The sequence below is a fragment of the Carassius auratus genome, unplaced genomic scaffold (genome assembly GCF_003368295.1).
Source record: "Carassius auratus strain Wakin unplaced genomic scaffold, ASM336829v1 scaf_tig00217777, whole genome shotgun sequence".
Lineage (NCBI taxonomy): Eukaryota > Metazoa > Chordata > Actinopteri > Cypriniformes > Cyprinidae > Carassius > Carassius auratus.
The window spans coordinates 14,607-32,577 of record NW_020529239.1 but is presented as its reverse complement, the minus strand read 5'-3'; the positions used below and the strand labels follow the sequence as shown (position 1 = coordinate 32,577).

The 17,971-nt window shown below is 35.8% G+C and overlaps 1 protein-coding gene and 1 long non-coding RNA gene across 2 annotated transcripts; both read right to left on the bottom strand.

The window, feature by feature from the left end:
• Positions 1 to 225: 225 nt before the first annotated feature.
• Positions 226 to 2,109, bottom strand: LOC113102954 (uncharacterized). The gene is made up of 3 exons (XR_003291145.1): positions 2,024 to 2,109; positions 925 to 1,000; positions 226 to 812 (listed from the first exon to the last, which is right to left on the bottom strand). It is a non-coding gene; the product is annotated as an uncharacterized LOC113102954 (long non-coding RNA).
• Positions 2,110 to 8,933: 6,824 nt separating this feature from the next.
• On the bottom strand, positions 8,934 to 11,003 carry LOC113102955 (gastrula zinc finger protein XlCGF49.1-like). The gene is made up of 2 exons (XM_026265891.1): positions 10,848 to 11,003; positions 8,934 to 9,645 (listed from the first exon to the last, which is right to left on the bottom strand). Exons 1-2 carry the CDS (start codon positions 10,933 to 10,935, stop codon positions 8,942 to 8,944), a joined length of 792 nt encoding a protein of 263 aa, XP_026121676.1. The 5' UTR covers positions 10,936 to 11,003; the 3' UTR covers positions 8,934 to 8,941.
• Positions 11,004 to 17,971: the final 6,968 nt, after the last annotated feature.

The window sequence follows — 17,971 nt, the reverse complement described above, 5'->3', positions numbered from 1 at the left end:
AATAACAGATGCATTCGAGTTTTAAATGAGAAAAGAGCGCTCTAAAGGCAGTGTAGTGTTGCTGAAGGATGGTAAGATATCTGAAAACTCTCCACTATCACAGCTCTCCTGCTCCCGCTCTGCAGTTTATTTCAGGCTCTGCTGCGGTGTAACTGCAACAAACCAGAAGAGGAAGCTTTGGATTCATGTGGTTCGTACAGGTGTGAGAGGGAAGCGTGCATGTATGTGTGTGTACCTGTGTCTTGTTTCTCTTTTTGTGTCAGAGTCTTTAACAGCAGAGATGTGGCAGCCAGGACTAAGCATCGATCATGAACATGAAATCAAACACATCAGACTATACAAGCTTGTTAGCTGTTACTAAAGCAGTGAGGTTTGTCTCTTTAGAAAGAAAAATAACCACAAAAAAACATTTTTCATCAGAAAAAGAATCTGCTCCAGTTATTGATAAAACAGAGATCTGTGATACAGTAATTATAAGAGAAAATGGCACACAGATCAGTTTGCTATCTAAGCTTTCAGTGGGTATTTCCTCAGACTCAAGTTCAACGCCAGCTCCACGGAGGACAGAGTTGGGGAAGCGGGAGGTAAACATGTAGTTTGAGTTACGGGAACGGTTTCTATCTTTCAAGCTCTTTTTATAACTAAACAGCATTGTGTTCGATGAAGTCATGAATTAGATCACACTTTCCTCTTCAATCACATTTCTCACTGACTATGAGAACATTTTGTGTGCTTTAGGTGAACAAACTTCCTGTTCTTTTGCAACATTTTATCCCATTTGACTGAAGGATGTTGATGATGAACGTTATAATCTGAAAAAGAGAGACATAGGATAGAAGTTTGTATAGTGATTACTAAAAAAGGATTTTATTATTGACATAAACTGGTATTATTTTGATGGTTTACAGATGTGTTTCCATTTACCTTACGTTTGATTTTGTGCTGCTGCTGATATTTCTGTTTCAATGAGTCCAGTTCTCTCCACAAGCTCTCGTCATCCCTTCAGGAAAGACATTGCAGAGAATTTGATATTTAAATGCTATTAGCATTGAGCTATAGTACCATTTAAAGGTTTGCTGTTAGCATGAATGGACTTTTTTAAAGAAATTATTACTTTTATTCAGCAAGGATGTATTAAAAGATTGAAAGTGACAGTAATGACACTGCATCACTTTTATTTTTCTTTCTGTTATCAACTGTGTTTCCCAATCTCTTTAATTTAAATAGATAATTCAACAGTTCATCATAATACCATATAATTGTGATGATTCAGTCAAGGATGAGAAGTGAGGATTTCCAGTGGAGCATTTTTATTTAATAGACTGAAGAATAAGGTTTACATATTATACACACATATATATAGAGAGAGACACATCACCATAACCAAACACAACACTGCCTGGGCTATGAAACATAGATATAATAAATGTAACTGATGGGGAGGAATTCGTAAGCACACAAATAATGACTTCTCAAATGGATGATGAACATAATCAGTTCAGAACATAATCAGAAGGTATTCACTACATTAAATGACAGTAAAAGGTAAAATGCAAGAAGTCATTGTGTGTATAATGTATATAGTGCTTGAGAATGAGGCATGGTGTAAGAGCTTGAATGGACTTTCTCCAAAACTAAACAGTAAAATACCTTGAAAGTGAATAGAGTGAGAGTCAGGGGCACTGAATACATATCGATTGAGATGTGAGCTAACCTATAAAGAAACATTTTTTTATGAGTGTTTGAAATAATAATTGACTTAAGGACATATCTAGTGCTGAAGAGCGACTGTAAATTGACTGTAAATGATGATTTTGGTTTTTGATTCTGAGATATTTATCATCTATTGGCTTCTTTTAAAATATCAGTGTAATTTTTGAGTAAAAGTTATGAAGCTCTGAAGTTCTGTAAATCATTTGTAAATATAAAACACAGTTTGTTAAGGTTGTGTTTTTCCCCACAGCAATCCTCTGAAAGTGCAGCAGTGTTTAAAATGATTCTCTGAAAACAGACTCAGTCTTACCTCTGTTTGTGTGAGAGACTCATCTTTCCTCTCTTCTCTGACATACTGCAGATGAACAGCTCAACACTGAGATCTTTGTGTCTCTGAAGACGATCAGATGCTCATCATGACCTGGACATGACAATCAGATCAAGATCATGAGAGTTCAGAGTTCAAATGATGAAGAAAATAACTAGTGCTGAATCTTTGAGTTATCAAGCAATCAATATACAAAATAAATATGCTACAAATATACTGCCATGTAATAATCTCTTCAGATCACTCACAATACACGTCTTTATTTACAGGAACATTACATAAGAAGTTTAAATGAAACGGGACAAATTTAATCTTGACAAACTATGTATCATTATAAAGATCTAAGCCTCAAGCATCGACGACAGATCGCTGTTTTTCAGTGGAAAGGTTATAAAGACTGTATTTGCTACATTTGTGTAAGGAGTACACATACAAACATGAACATTAGAAACGCTGTACATACCAGATCCGTCGTAATAACGAGTCATAAACACATCCACAGCTGTAAATCCCGGTTTAGTTAGAAGGTAAGGGTCCACTGAACGAAATCTCATGAAGCACGTGTAGTCCAACGAAGCAATAACGTTGTAATATGGATCATAATTCCTTTGTTTACGTTTCAGTTCTTCAGGGACAGAATTGTTTGCGTCCGTTATGCAGTAACTCACGATCGGAGACTGTGTCTTGGTAGTAAAAGCACGGCATGGTTTTGCAGCGTACAGTCTCACAAACAGAATGAGGCGATCCACCGGAAAAAAGAATGAATGAAAAATAGGCGGAAGATAGTTATTTGAATTTGGCGCTCACTCCTGGGAGCATGTGACGCGCTCTGACGCACCTGTCAGCTGATGGAGGCGGAACTTACAGCGATCGCATTTCCTTTGTTTCTTTTAATTTTTCAACAGTTTTTATATATGTGAGAGTGTGTTTTATGTTGAATGTGTATGTATCTGCATGATAACCATCTGTTTGAGTGCAAATCAGCCCAAATCAGCTCGCTGTATAAGTGGCCATCAGCACATCAGCACTTATTTGCATCGTGATTCATTGTAAAATATGCATTTCTAGCAATCTCAGGAGGATGTTCTGTAATTGGTAAACAAAGTTAAATCTTTTTTTATTTTTCTTACTCAAATTATTCTTATTGTATTTTTCTAGTGCTCAAATAAATCACTTATATGATGTCTAAAGGGGGTCGCAGACGGGACGAGAAGCGCAGCGCCGCGTCGCGTCGCGCCACGTCTTTAAAATTCGAGCACATTATTCTCTATGACTGTACACACACTAGACGTCTGTCCGCTGTGCCCAGCTACGACTCAGAACGCTGTTCAAATATCTGCCGCGCCACAGAGGCCATCTGCATAGTTTTATATTAAAAAAAACCCATATGTTATAAACTGAAACTAAAATACAGTACATTTGTTTCATTGAAATAAAACATTACAAAGTGTTTGGTTACGTTTTCACCCAGGCTGCATAGTTGCCTAGACAACAGATACAACAAAACAATAACAGACTTAAGTTTCTGTCTAGTGTTTTATAATTGAAAAAAAAAACTATGCAGTGGTATGTTTACTGACTAAATAGTTTGTAGAAGCCTTCAATACTATTGGGAAATATATTTTCTTATATTTGGGGGGTGGGGGCTGTAGACATAGTCTCATAAAAATATTTGCAGGAGTCTCATTTTTCATGATATTTTATTCAGATTTGAAACAGAAACTCATGAGACGTGGCTTTCAACCCATTACTTTTCTAGATTGCTCCAGGACTCATTTCATGTATTTTTATATAAAATAAAAAAATATTTAAGAGTGGTAAAAAAAATTCAAGGCACTTCAGTGTCTATAACTTTTTAATATGTTTGAGCATTATCAAATGTGGTTGATAAAAAGTAAATTCCAAAGTGTCTTCTTTCTAAAGACACCACAATTATGTTTATAACAAACTGAAGTAGGAAACTATTACAATTATAAGTTAGGTAGAGCACTTTCATCTGTGAGTCCAATAATGGGGGGTGCTGGCTGACAGGTTAAATAAGTAAATGTGGTATTTAATCTGATTATTAAATACATTTGTATTTTTACAACTTTTATTTGAGCATTACATTTGTAAAAAATGTTAATGAGTAACATGAGTAATAAGGCATCTTAAAATGAACAGTGTAATATTGTACATTAGAATACATTTACAGTTGTTAAGAACTTATCTGACTATTTATTATTTATAATGTGAAAAGAAACTGATTCAGACATATTTCTCCATTAACATGTAACTTTGTCTATCTGGAAGCATTTAGAACATTATTTAACCTAAAATAGCATGCCATATGAATTGATAAAGTACATGCACGCTCTCCTAGTGGACACTGAAGGAAACTGAAAGACTGACGGATTTACAGTTTAACCTACATTTAACTTGTACGCAGCCCAGTAACGTTACTTGCATAAACATAATTGTCTTAAGAAAAACTTGGGCATGTTTAGCATGAGAATCCATCTCTTTAACACTGTGAACAGCATTGTTTTAGTTTGACTGGGTCGGCGTTAGCTTAGCTTAGCACAATGAATGGAATCCTTTGTTGCCAGCTAGCATGGCCTGAGTAAAAGTGATCAAAAAAATAAAAAAAAAACCACCTAATTACTTCTTGTGGCCTGCGTATTCACAGCGAGTACAAATAGCGATCCAGATTAACACTAGGCGATTTCCTAGGCAGATATTGACTTGGGACTATATTATGGGGAAGCACAGGCGAAGCACTGCTGCTTAGGCGAAGCACTGCTACTTCGGCGCAGAGATATCACGCAACACATGAAATCCCACGACTTCCGTCAACATACCGGCGTGAATAGTAGCTGCCTGACTATTTTCCTTACAATACACGAATGGCGATGAACATGGCTGATTTTGAGAGAGACGAAGAGGGTGACTTCTCAGACAGTCAAGAACCAGAACCATACCTATTTGAACCAGAGTTTACAGAAGACGAGCTGCGTGCTTTGGAAATAGAACGACAGGAGGAGGAGGTTGAGATCGCTCAACAGCCTGAGGACGTGAGGATGAGAGCCAACATGAACTGGTGGTGTGAATGTGGGGGAATATGCCAATCTATGCCGACGGAAATAGAGTGTCTATGCTGTAGAGAGTTGGACATGTTTTTGCCATTGATGACCAGGCTCAACACGTCAGATCAAGATGAGCGTGCCCGAAGTTGTGTCACATCTACAGAGGATTTCACGGCGCTGATCCATTCTGCAGTACTCGATTTTTTTTCCGGTGTGACAAAGTGAACTGGAAAAAACGCCCCACGCCGAATGGACCAAATGGACAGCTGTCCACAGAGTAAGTGATTATTTTAATCATGACGCATGTATAGATCGACCCATATTATACCTGTATTCACATAGAGTTGATGTTTTCATGTGTTGCCAGGCGCGCTGGAAGCTGTTTCATGCCGGGGGGGGCTGAGGGCTGGGTTGGAAAATATGTGACGTCATTATGTTGTGACTGACGACATGAAATTTCTCTACTAGTCTTCACCCCTGGCGTGATTGTTACTGTTTTATACACAAAAATTGTACTTGTACTTTGATGTTTAATAAAAAAAAAAAAAAAAAAATTAATCTCTGTACTGTTTATGTGGCTATGTGTTGTAGCCACTAAAGAAAACACATTTGGTTTCATATATGTTTAAATATTATAGGCTAATGTAGTTTTCTTATTTATTTAATCAATGTTTATTATGAAAGTGAGCATGCAGCATGAGAAAGATATGATACATCATGCGCAATAGCCTATGAGATTTGGAGTGGGTAAGACATGATTTTGACCACTTTATTGAGTTTTGTTTTGTAGAAAGACTCTGTTTAAAAGATTTTAGTTTTGTATAAATTGTATCTTAATTTTGATCAATATTTTATCAACCCATTGCCTGTATTTAATAAACAAGCAAATATATTAGCAGACAATGTAATAAGGTGCTGGCACATCACTTGTATTGCACATGAACTGGAGGGCGCAGAAACTCAGCTTGTGCCTCCCAGACAGTTTTGAGAAATATAGGCTATCTCTTATAGAAAGCTTAAAAATGTCTACTTTTAAACGAAAATATTCAAAACGAAAAGAAATAGGCTACTCTCTGAATATGTAGGCCTAATCCATATGAAATGTGCATTTCTCTCTGGCGTTCATGGCGAGTCTGCATCGTCTTTGCAGCGACACAGAAAACATCATTTTATTAATAAACAATTAAATGTCTCTTTGCTATTTTTGACAAATTCATAATCATTTCTTTGTGGCAAAATTATGCATGTGGTCGTGCGCTTGAGAGCGGCTAGTAAACGCCCATTATTCTGATCGGAACAAAGCATGACATATTCTACATTTATTTCATTTTCTCCATAGACATGAGAGGCCAAGTCACAATTCAAATATTTTTTTTATTTACAATAATAGTGATTGTCGGAAGAGATGGCTTCGCTTTGGCTTCAGGGAGAAAAGGCCACTGAGAACGGGGATGGTCATGACATCCTTTGTTTGAGAAGAATTCCCATCAGTATTTTTACTTTTCTTAACTGTGTTACCCGAAAAAAAAAGTCCGAAATACGTTTCTGCTGCTTATTGCTAGCCATGACCAAACAAGTGTGAGGTGACGGAAGCATTCGTGAGGAGGCTAGGTTAGTCTTTTATCAACGAAATATTAAAAATAATTGATCATTAGTTTATATCTTATACACTATATCTTAATCCCACATTAAACAAATTATGTCTGTTTATTTTTTATTTTTTTCACCTTTTTAAGTACAATATTAGGTTAGTCCACAGCCCCCCACCAGGGGGGCTGATGCTATGACGGGGTGGGGGTGGGGGGCTGCAGCCCACCTATCTAAATGCAGGAAATAATCTGAATAAGCCCTATTTCAAAAAACGGTGGAGTGTTCCTTTAAAGTAGGATTTCATTACATTAATTTCTTGCCGCTGAAGTGTAGGCCTACAGTTTAAACAGCGGGAGATTCTTCTTTTGATCCATAAAAAAAATTTGCTTATCATCTTGTTTCCTTCAGTCAGGCAAATCAAATCCCTCCGAAATCATATTTACACTCATAAATATATTTAAATGTCCATTCAATAAAGAGATTGATAAACGAGAGAGTCACTTAGCCAGTAAAACTAACGTTTTTTTTTATTCTGCAATCGCACAGTTCTCTACAGAAGACAGTAAAGGAAAATTAAACCAACCCTGTAGTTTTTTAAGAGTCGAAACTAGTAGCCTACTTAATATATTTTAGTTCAATATCTGAATTTATTGAAAGGATATTTTGTCAACCTTGACTGTTTTTGCTCGATTTGGCTAAAATAGTTGCAAACAAAGATCACAGCAGGACAGTCGTGCTTCTCTCAGCAGCAGTGTTTTGCTACTGAATTTGGGTCAATAATTCAGTGGTCAATTCATAAAGACAGGCACTTGCTACATTCTTGGATTAGCCCTATGAACAAATTGTTTAAAGGCATGCTTCAATGACTCAGTAATCAATACACTTGCTGACAACTATTTGTAAGTATATACAATTGTATTATTTTATTAAATTACCAAGCTCACAACATTATTGTTGTAAATGCATTTGTGCTATATTTTAGCTAAACTAAACTGTCTGTAAATGCATCTGAATGCAACTACAGTCCAGGCTTGTAAATTCAGAAAATTATTATCTATAGTGTCTGGTGTCCAAAAAAGTTAATGTCAAACCCTGGCTACATCTAGTGAACTAACGTTGCATATAATATAACCAAAAATAAAGACTTTCTAACAAATGTGACCCTGGAGCACAAAACCATGAAGATATTTTGTAAATTTCCTAACATAATATATCAAAACGTAATTTTTGATAAGTAATATGCATCGTTAAGAATTCATTTGGAGAACTTTAAGACAATTTTCTCAGTATTTTGACTTTTTTGCACCCTCAGATTCCAGATTTTCAAATAATTGTATCTCGGCCAAATACTGTCCTCCTAACAAACCATACATCAATGGAAAGATGATTTATTCAGCTTTCAGATGATGTATGAACCTCAATTTCAACAAATTGGCAAATCAGTGGCCTACCAAACAATCATAAAAGAAAGAATTATATCTTACCGTTGTTGTCGAAAAAGTTTTGTCCCTTTGCAATAAATCTTCTATTCAAGTCCCAGCTGCCAAAGATAACATAATAGGCTAGTTTCTAGTTTATTAATGAAACTTCAATTGAAATCTCACTTGTGGTTATCTATAAATAAATTAAAACAAGGACCATATTTTTGTATGTTTTTTGTTTTTAATTGTTTGTTGGTTCCAACTTCCATATACTAATATTAGAATTCATAATAATTATGTTTGTGGGTGAAACTGACCCTAGTTTTAATACAGTTCATCAAAAGTCAGGCTATGAAACAGTAAATACTGCAACTAGCTGAAGAAAAACTGAAGAAACGGCCAACAGCAAAGTTACAGCAACATACTTTACATCTGTATTTTCTAACTACACTTTAAGTTGAAGAATAAAAACAAGTTAAAAATAATGCATTCTGAACAACAGTTTGGACTTAAAAATCTTCTTTCATAAAAGCTTAAACTTAAAAAAAATCATTAATAAGCATTATAAGAGAACTGAACATAAAATTCAACCTGTAATAAAGTGTAATGTTTTACAACAGTGAAACTATCAGATCTGGTCCATCTTTGAGTTGATCTGGATCTCACAGATGAAACTGCTGATCTTGAACTTTATCTACAGTGAAAACTTTAGATGTTGTTTCCTTGTCCTGTTGCTGGTTAGGACAGATTTTATTACTCAATGCATTAGAGTGCCACATTTGGCGAAGTTGAAAACTAAGATTTAAAGGTCCTGGATCTATGATCTACTTACTGTGTTTGTTTTTCATATGCAAACAAAAAGTTGATGAATGACGGAAACTCTTCCCGCATGCAGTGCAGTGATACGGTTTCTCTCCGGTGTGGATCATCTCATGTCTTCTCAGATGTACTGACTGATTGAATCTCTTCTCACAGTATGAACACATGTAAGGTTTCTCTCCAGTGTGGATCCTCTTGTGCAGCTTCAGTTGTGCAACCGTAGTAAACGTCTTCTCACACTCAAAGCACATGTAATCTTTCACACCAGTGTGTCTCTTCTGATGAACTTTTAAATTGTTCAGTTGTGAAAAACTCTTTCCACAGAAAGAACATGAATGTGGTTTCTCCTTTGTATGAACTTTCATGTGCTGCTTCAGGCCTGAAGCCCATGAAAATGTTTTTCCACACTGATCACATTCATACAGTTTCTCTCCAGTGTGGAGGATCATGTGTTGCTGAAGGGTTACTTTGTGTGTGAAACTCTTCCCGCACTGATCACATGTGAACGGTTTCTCTCCAGTGTGGATCTTCATGTGAACATTGAGGTTGTGTTTGTATGTCAAACTCTTTCCACACTGAGTGCAGGTGAAACCTTTCTTATTTCTTCTTTTCCGTAAATAAACTCTTTTGGTCTGTGAGCAAGTTTTTTCTCTCGTTGTACCATGATGATGCTTCTGCTCGTCACTCTCCTCATTCTCCTCCATCAGGTCTGAAATAAAAGTAAAAAACTGCAATACAGATACTTTGAGAGGCTACTAGGGCTGTGCAAAAAATCGAATGTGATTTTCATGCACATCTCATCAGTAAAGACGCTCCTGTAATTAGAAGTATATCCCCAGCACGTGCGTTCAGATCAGGGTTGCCAGGTTTTCACAACAAATCCTGCCAAGTTGCTTCTCAAGAAGCAGCTTTTTCAAAAAACAGTGCAGAGAAGATGATGCTTTGCTTCTCACTGAAAAGCAAAAAGTGGAGAGTGAGCTGTAAATGTACCCGATGTGCTCTCATGCAGACAGTGAGTCTAACCCTCTGGACTGGTGGAGGCTACATGAACACAACTTCTCCAAAAGTACTTGTGCATCCCAGCCACAATAGTTCAATTTCAAGTATGATTAATGATTAGAGTAAGAATAACTTGAAGAGTTACTTTTTCATATTTCTGCTGGTTTTATATTTCAAACAATGTTACTGTCCTGTATCAAGCTTGTTTTTTATATTAGAGATGTATCTCAGTCTACATCAGTTTTATTTATGTTTACAAAATACTGCACATATTTTAAAACACTTTATTCACCAGAAGGTGAACAGCTAGTGAACTTCCTAACACTAAACTTGTGCTAAATTCTCAGGTTTCTCTATGTTTATATTTAACACTTTCCACTATTTATTTACACTTTATTAGGCATTTCTTACATTCTCTTTCATTTTGCACCTTAAATGTTACTTTAGACTTATGTTTACATTTTTATTATTTGAGTTTTCCATGGTTGTTGACATTTCTGTTTTAATAACTGAGGGCATTTTGATCAGAGGAAGGTTAAGTTTAAAATAAAATGTTTAAATGCAATATATTGTTCTCCTGGTCCTTATTTTAAATAGGTCATAAAAATATCAATAATTATCGATATCGACTGAAATGAAACACTGATATGATGAAACAGTTTTCAGCCATATCGCCCAGCCCTACACTCAACTCCAGACACACGAGTCACGTCAGACCATTCGAATCATCAGCTAGACGACCTGCGAGGATGACAATGTCCCAGCTCATCGAGATCACATCATCAGGGAACAGCTGCTGGAGGTTGGGGTGCTTCAAACTGAGTGTCCTGCACTTTCTCCAGCCCTGAATCCCATAGAAACCTAATGGTTCTTCAGCCTCATTGATAAAAAAGATGAAGAGTAAACACCAACCTGTTTGTTCTTCAGTGTGTTTGGTTCTGCAGGGTTCTAGATCTCTCATGTTCTCTTTGTCCTTTAATACACTCTGTCTCTTCTTCATGATGCTCTGATCCTCGTACTTGTTAGCTGAAAAAAAGCAATAAACCCTTTATCCATTATTATCAATCTTTACTCTCATTAATATTCAGGCAGAGGATTATAGAAAAAAACACACAATTAAAAGATACCAAATATAAACAATGTAAGAATTACAAAAGTTAAAGAATAAACACATGTTGTTTGCTTAAGTCTGTTGACAGCAATAAAATGATCTTAATGTGTCAATGAACAGTCAATGAACAAATCTGAAGTCATCAGTGTAATGAATGAGGTGAAAACAGGATCTATTGACACGAAACAGGCCTTGTGTACACTCCAGGTCTTGATGCCCAGCTCTGATTTGTTGCCTATATCCGATGTTTTCACACATAATCTGCTCTGTCTGAAGTGAACGCTTGGGGAACTGTTGGGGGAAAACATCAGATGTGTAACATTATATTAGATCCATTACAGTACAGTAGGGCTGTGCGATTAATCGAAAATTTGAAATCGATATAAAATCGCGATTTGAGTGTGCGCGATTTCTAAATCCCTTTATAGCACGATTTTCCGCAGCCCTGACTCCCCGCAGTATGTTATCTGAACCAATCAGGATGCAGCGCACCTAAGTGGAGCGCGCGAACAGAGCAGACAGGGCATATGCCTAACTCCAGGTTCACACACTCTGTCTGTGATGCGTAGCCTTTTTTTTTTTCGAGCCCATGTTAACAGATCAGAGCGTTCACACTGCACGCGGTAAAAGATGAGAACAGAACAGGTCATAAATAGAAAAGTGTGAAAAGATTTAATATCTTGCGCATGAGCACAGAGAGAGTTGTGAGTGCACAGGACGCAGGTTGAGCGAGAGGAGACACGCTTCAATGAAGCGTGTATCTGAGCCTTATACAGTCTGTGATCTGAGCACGCGCATCTGGTTTTGTTAACAGAGCAAAGGAAATCTGTGTGCGAGCGGATAGATTTGCACTCGTGCATTATTTTATTGTGCTTACGCGTTACAATAATGCGCTCTCGTTGCTGCTTCTGAACCGCGTACACATAACTTGCTGTATACGCACTGCAGACGGAGTATGTGTGAACCTTGGGCAATAAATATATGTAACACCTTCCACAAAATCGTGATTAAAAATAGAAATCGCAAACTTTATCAAAAAATCGTGATATTTTTTTTTTTTTTTTTTGTCCATATCGCACAGCACTACAGTACAGGACGTCTGTATCATTCTCATAATGTTAATCTAACAATAAAAGAAAAGAGGGAATCACTCGCTGCACTTCATTTAACTGCTTTTGTAGTTTTAATAATCTATTTATTTGTAATGAACACAAAAGTTATTTTTACATTTGATAGTTTTAAGTACATGAATGCTTTAGTTTAGATATAACATGATAAAATAATGCTTTTTTATTTCTAGGTTACTTTATCTTTTTTTGCATATGTTCTCATTTATAATAGCAAAAAAAAAAGTGTGTTGTGGAAATTAATATAGTAATTAATAGTAAGACAAGACGGATTGCTTAAAATGGGTTACTTGGTGATTTTTGTTAGATTCCAACAAATCATAAATCATTTTGAAGGCCTTTTGATGGAGATTTTTTTATTTTTCTTAATGGCTCATTGTGACTGGTTTTGTCAGCTAAAGTCACATTATTCTCATGAGGAAGCACATGTGGAGGCGGTAAATCACAACAACGCATGCACGAACAGATCAGAATTGGGGCATCAAAACTTTTGCTTATAGAAACACATCTTCATCCAACATATGATATGAATCTGAATATAGTCCAAATGTTATTTACCACATTCATAACAACAAAGTTTTTCCACATCTTACCGTTTTCCGTGAAGACAGACAGACAACTGTCAACTGATGACGATCGATTTTAAATCTCTTTAAATGTAAGTGTTAGCAGACACACAAAGAGCACCGAACCTGATGAAAATAATCCAGATATGACTGTGTAAAAATATTGCTCAAACAAACGATGTAAAGTGTATTTTACAATTACGTCAAATAGCGAACGATTCACCTCATAAAACTCCGCGGTGAAGCGCGCGGGAGCGATGACGTCATCACCGCGAGGCGTCGACATACCGGACAGCTGTCCCAAAGGGAAGTGCTCTTTATTATTTTTTATTAATTAATGCTTAAACAGACAATACGAAAGGAACATAGTCAAGGGATCACATACAAATCCAAATAATGAACAAAATTAATGAACACATACACATTAATAATTAATTACACTGTTAAAATAATAGTAATAATAATAATAATAAATTACAAACCTTTTTGGAGGACATTAACGAGAAATTAAAATGAGATAATAAATAAATAAATAAATAAGCAATCACATACAAAGACAGCATCTACACTTCTTTAAATAGGCTACCTCTGTATAATATTTCAGAAATCGTATGGATTTTTTTATTCTTTATAAGATGAAGAGATTTTTTCGACGTATTTCGAAAACAACTTCAAATGCACTCTCCGTTTCCCAGGATAGTTAAGTGTACGTCTGATGGACACTTCACACCCCTCCATATCCCAGAATCACGTTATGTTTTTTTTGTTTTGTTTTTACACAAGACAACCACTATATAAATAAACCAATAGGCAATAGTCTTTCCCTTTGCTGTTCTTGTAGTGCATAAATTAGTGTATTAACCATTTTTCTCAAGAAGAGAAAGCAGTGAAAAAAATGGGTACATTGAAATTGTTTATGTTTTTCTAAAATGTCACACTGTCAATGAAACAACCTAATTTCTGTAGTTTATTTTTGTGATGCAAGTTAAAAATTAAACGAATAAGTTGTATGTGTTATTCATTCTTGTAATGTCATTTATTTGTAAATGAGCCCGAGTACTTTCTGAACATTTTGTAATTTTGTTATGCACGTCCACATGTGTAAATGAGAGAGAAGTAATTATGAAAGTCATTGTCCATGTGTTCTGGGGTCTTCAGGAGTTGAATCTCTTGGTGAATGTTCAGCAGCTCCTCAGTCTCTCGGAGGACAGAGCGGTGACAGAGGAACGAGGCACATGTCAAACACTCTGGAGACCATCTGTGTCATGTACCACTGACAGACAGAAGAGAAACACCAGGCTCTGGATTGTGGCACTTCTCTGAAGATCAGATCTGTCACAAAACCATTAAATAACCTGTCCAGCGCTGTGTAAATAAAAGAGAGGTAAATTAGTTCATTCTTCATTTTTTTAATGCAGCTTACAAAACATTTATTTTATTTTTTTTTGTCCTGTAAAAATTGTTTTTACACATTACAACAAACAGTTCAATATATTACTGAAAGAAAGCATTTCTTGTCAGAATATGAACAAATATTTGCTGACTGTATCAAAGGCTGCATATGAAGGACTTGGACTGGTCGAACAGAGACAGTTCAGCTGTGAACACTGCCACTGAACACTGAAGTGTACTTTACTCTATTTCTATTATTCAGTTTTATTTTTGCTAACCTGTTTACGTGTGATCACCATAGTCAAGACAATACACTTTATAAAATCACACCTTTGTAAGATATCAGTCAGCATGTGATCTGCTGTGTGTGTGTGTGTATTTTGTAGTTTTTCGTATGAAATGGTTGTCAATATTTGTATAAATTTACAGACAGTTATCGCTCATCCTCTCTTCACAAGGAAGCAGCATGTATAAAGAAATTACTCAGGACAAAGCAAAAACCAAATGCCACTCACCTCCTTCTGCCTCTTATTTCATCTGGGACTTGGACTGTTGTACATGAAAATTAATTATCATAATTTCATGAACATTTGTAGAAGTTTGTGTATAGTTAAGTGTTTGTATATAATTACATATTTATTTCCATTATTGTTTTATTATCTCTATATCCATATTTATTTATTAATTTGTAAATGTATTTATTTTAGCTAGGTGTGTGTAGTGTTTTTATGTAATTACATATTTACTCATGTATAATTACATATTTACTCAGCTCATAGTCTGTATTTATCTGTATTTGCTACAGTATGTATCAAGGTCTGTAGTTTATATCTGTTATTAAATGTTATATAGCAATGAATTTCTCTTGTGGTCTTAAACCACTTTATTTTTATAGGTTGTTATAAAAGCAGTCACATGTGTTTTACTGAAGCTGGTGCAGCGGGACATGCTGGTGTCTTGAGGACGGTGAACAGACGATGTATTGTTGTTTTCAAGGAAGGAGGTGAGCCAGTGCTTTCCCATCATCCTCCTGGCATCCCATCCATCTGGATATTTGCAGCCACATCTGCTGGCCACTTCATATGCAAATGTGCACATCTAAACATAACAAACTGGTTAAATGGAGATATTTTATGACATGATTAAGATAAATTAAGACTTCACCTGATCCTGAACTGGGGATTTTTACACGTTGCAGCAGCTTCAGAAAGAGTGGAAAATGAAACAATTTAAAAACGTTAATAAATGTTTTTAATCAGGAGAGAAATGAAAAACATGTTTAAAGAATACACAAATCTCACATTTTAATAAGCATTTAAAATAGTTTGAGTAAGAGCAGTGTGAGTGAGCTGCATGTTGAGTGTTTTTGCTTTACTACACTGATATTTTTAAGAGACAGGTTAAAATAAATATCAGCTGCACCCACAATATAAGCCTGCAGTTTCCTCTCTTGGTCCACGGAGAAGACTTGAGACTGTGATCTGTATCCTGGTGGTCTAGTCTTCTCCTCCTGCAGTATCTGAGCAAAGTGACACGACAGCTGCCCTGAGGCTGATGTTCCTGACAGAAACACCTCTCATAAACATCTGGCTGAATCAGACCCCCGTCTGTCTTTCTGACCTTAACTCTTGCATATTCTGTTGGTATAATAAGACATAAACATATTAATAAATTCTGCAACACTCAGAAAGTCACCACATTAGCACAAAGGAATTCAGGGGCAAATTTTAGGATGTGTTACAGCACTGAATAACATTTAGACCATCTTTACTGTAACACATGAAACTAAAAACACAATTTGCAATTAGAAAATGAGTACAGCTTCAGTTATTTACTTACTATCCTTGAAAACTGATTTCCGGACCTAACTGTGGGAAGCGATGATGAAATCAGGTGATATTTGGCTTGCGTGTTGAACTGCTGTCATAGCTTGGAAAGCAAATGTAATCAGGTCTCTGAGAAAATCACTTTGTTACTTTCATCCCAGTATCTTGAACAGCTGGTTACAGAGAGATGCATCTATTTTTGGGAGAATTCTTCTAAGGTTGAATATCTATCTAGACTGATTTATCCATGTCTTTTTTTTTTAGCTCTCTCTTCAGTTATTATAAAAATAAGCTATCAAAAAAAATATATGACTTCATTTGGAGGCACAAAATTCATTCTATTACATTTTAAGAGCAAACTTACAGTACTACCTTTGTTCATGAAGTCTGTTGAGCTCAGTTTAATCAGAAACACTCAGTTTCTGGTCATAGATTAAAGTTAAGTACCGTGAACACAAATTTACAGAAAAGGAAGGAACACTTTTGATCGGTGAATTCACTTTTTGATTATTAGCATTCATATTACTAGATTATTTACGGTTTATTAGTACTTATAAAGCACATATTAATGACTTATTCTACATGGCCATATTCTACATCCCTTAATCCTTATCTATACCCAAACATAACTACTACAAACAGCTAACTTACTACCAGAAAGCAGCAAATTGAGGGAATATTAGTCATAAAGCACAACTTTCTTACGGATATATGCTTCTCCACTGGACATAATCGGTGAGAAGTTCTTAGCCTTGATATTTTTACATCTGTAAACTCAAAGTCTCCACCTAACACTAATAAAAATGATACAGCACAAGAACTGAAATACACTGAGTGTAGGAGATGATTTTAGTGAAAGAGGAAGGTCAATCCAAAGCCTTGGAGCTGCAACAGAAAAGACCCGATCACCTTCGCATTTTAAGTTGGATTGAGGAACTAGAAAGTGCAACTGATTCTTTGAATACAAAGACTGATTCAATCAGAAACATACTCTTTGAAAACATATAGCAGCGCTTTGTAATAAATTCTGTATTGTACAGGTAGCCAGTGTGAGATAAGCACAGAAGTAATGTGCTCTTTCTTCTTAGTGTCTGTTAAAAGCTGAACAAGCTGCAGACGAGAGAGAGAGAGAGAAAGAGAGAAAGAGAGAAAGAGAGCTTATGTAGCTTCAATAATACTTAAAACAGACCAGAAAACCTTTCAAAAAAAGTAGTTGTTTTTAACTGTATGTGAAAGACACAAATGCTGTTAACTTGTGAAAATGTTTAGTTGATTTGATGAAGGAGAGACTCCATCCACAGAACAAAGACTATTTACTGGATATCTGTACATTAACAACAGACACACAACTAAATATAAAGTCAAATAGAATAATAATGTGCAGAAAACATGAGATAAGTTTCACACATTGTAGATTTGCTTTCTATCTTTTGACACATTTAAGTTCTGCACTTGACAATCACATTTAAACATTTGAATCATTATGAATGAGTTTAATATAAATATTATTAAACTGAAGAGCCAGACAGACTCATCTGAGCTTCTTCCTCCTCTGTTCCAGCTTTACATTAAACACAATGATCATCTGCTTGAATACTAAAGCAACATTAATCATTCAATATCATGTTTCTAACACACATGCTGTATTATTTGATTGTAAAGTCTGAGTCTCTTCACCTGTATGGATCACATTTACACATTTATCACACATTTATTTCTCCTCATAGACACAGTAGTGAAGCTCTTCTGTGGATCTTCAGCTGATGTTTACTGCTCCTCTCAAGACCACTTCACTTTATGAGACACAGCATTCATCAGCTTCTGGTGATTTAACTCAATGAGGTTTTTCTTGTGATTGTTGGGACTTTTGGTGGTGGACCTCTACCAGAGACTTTTGGTGATAGAACCGAAGAGAAGATAATCAGAGTTCAGTGAAACAAATTAACAATTGGTTACTATACTTCAGTCACATTTTAATGAATGACAAGGAACAAACACAAATGTGATTTAGTTT

Coding starts and splice junctions, on each gene's coding strand:
- LOC113102955 (XM_026265891.1), bottom strand. CDS start 10,935: ATGAAGAAGAGACAGAGTGTATTAAAGGACAAAGAGAACATGAGAGAT. Junction 9,646..10,847: donor ACACACTGAAGAACAAACAG/GTTGGTGTTTAC, acceptor CTTTTATTTCAG/ACCTGATGGAGGAGAATGAG.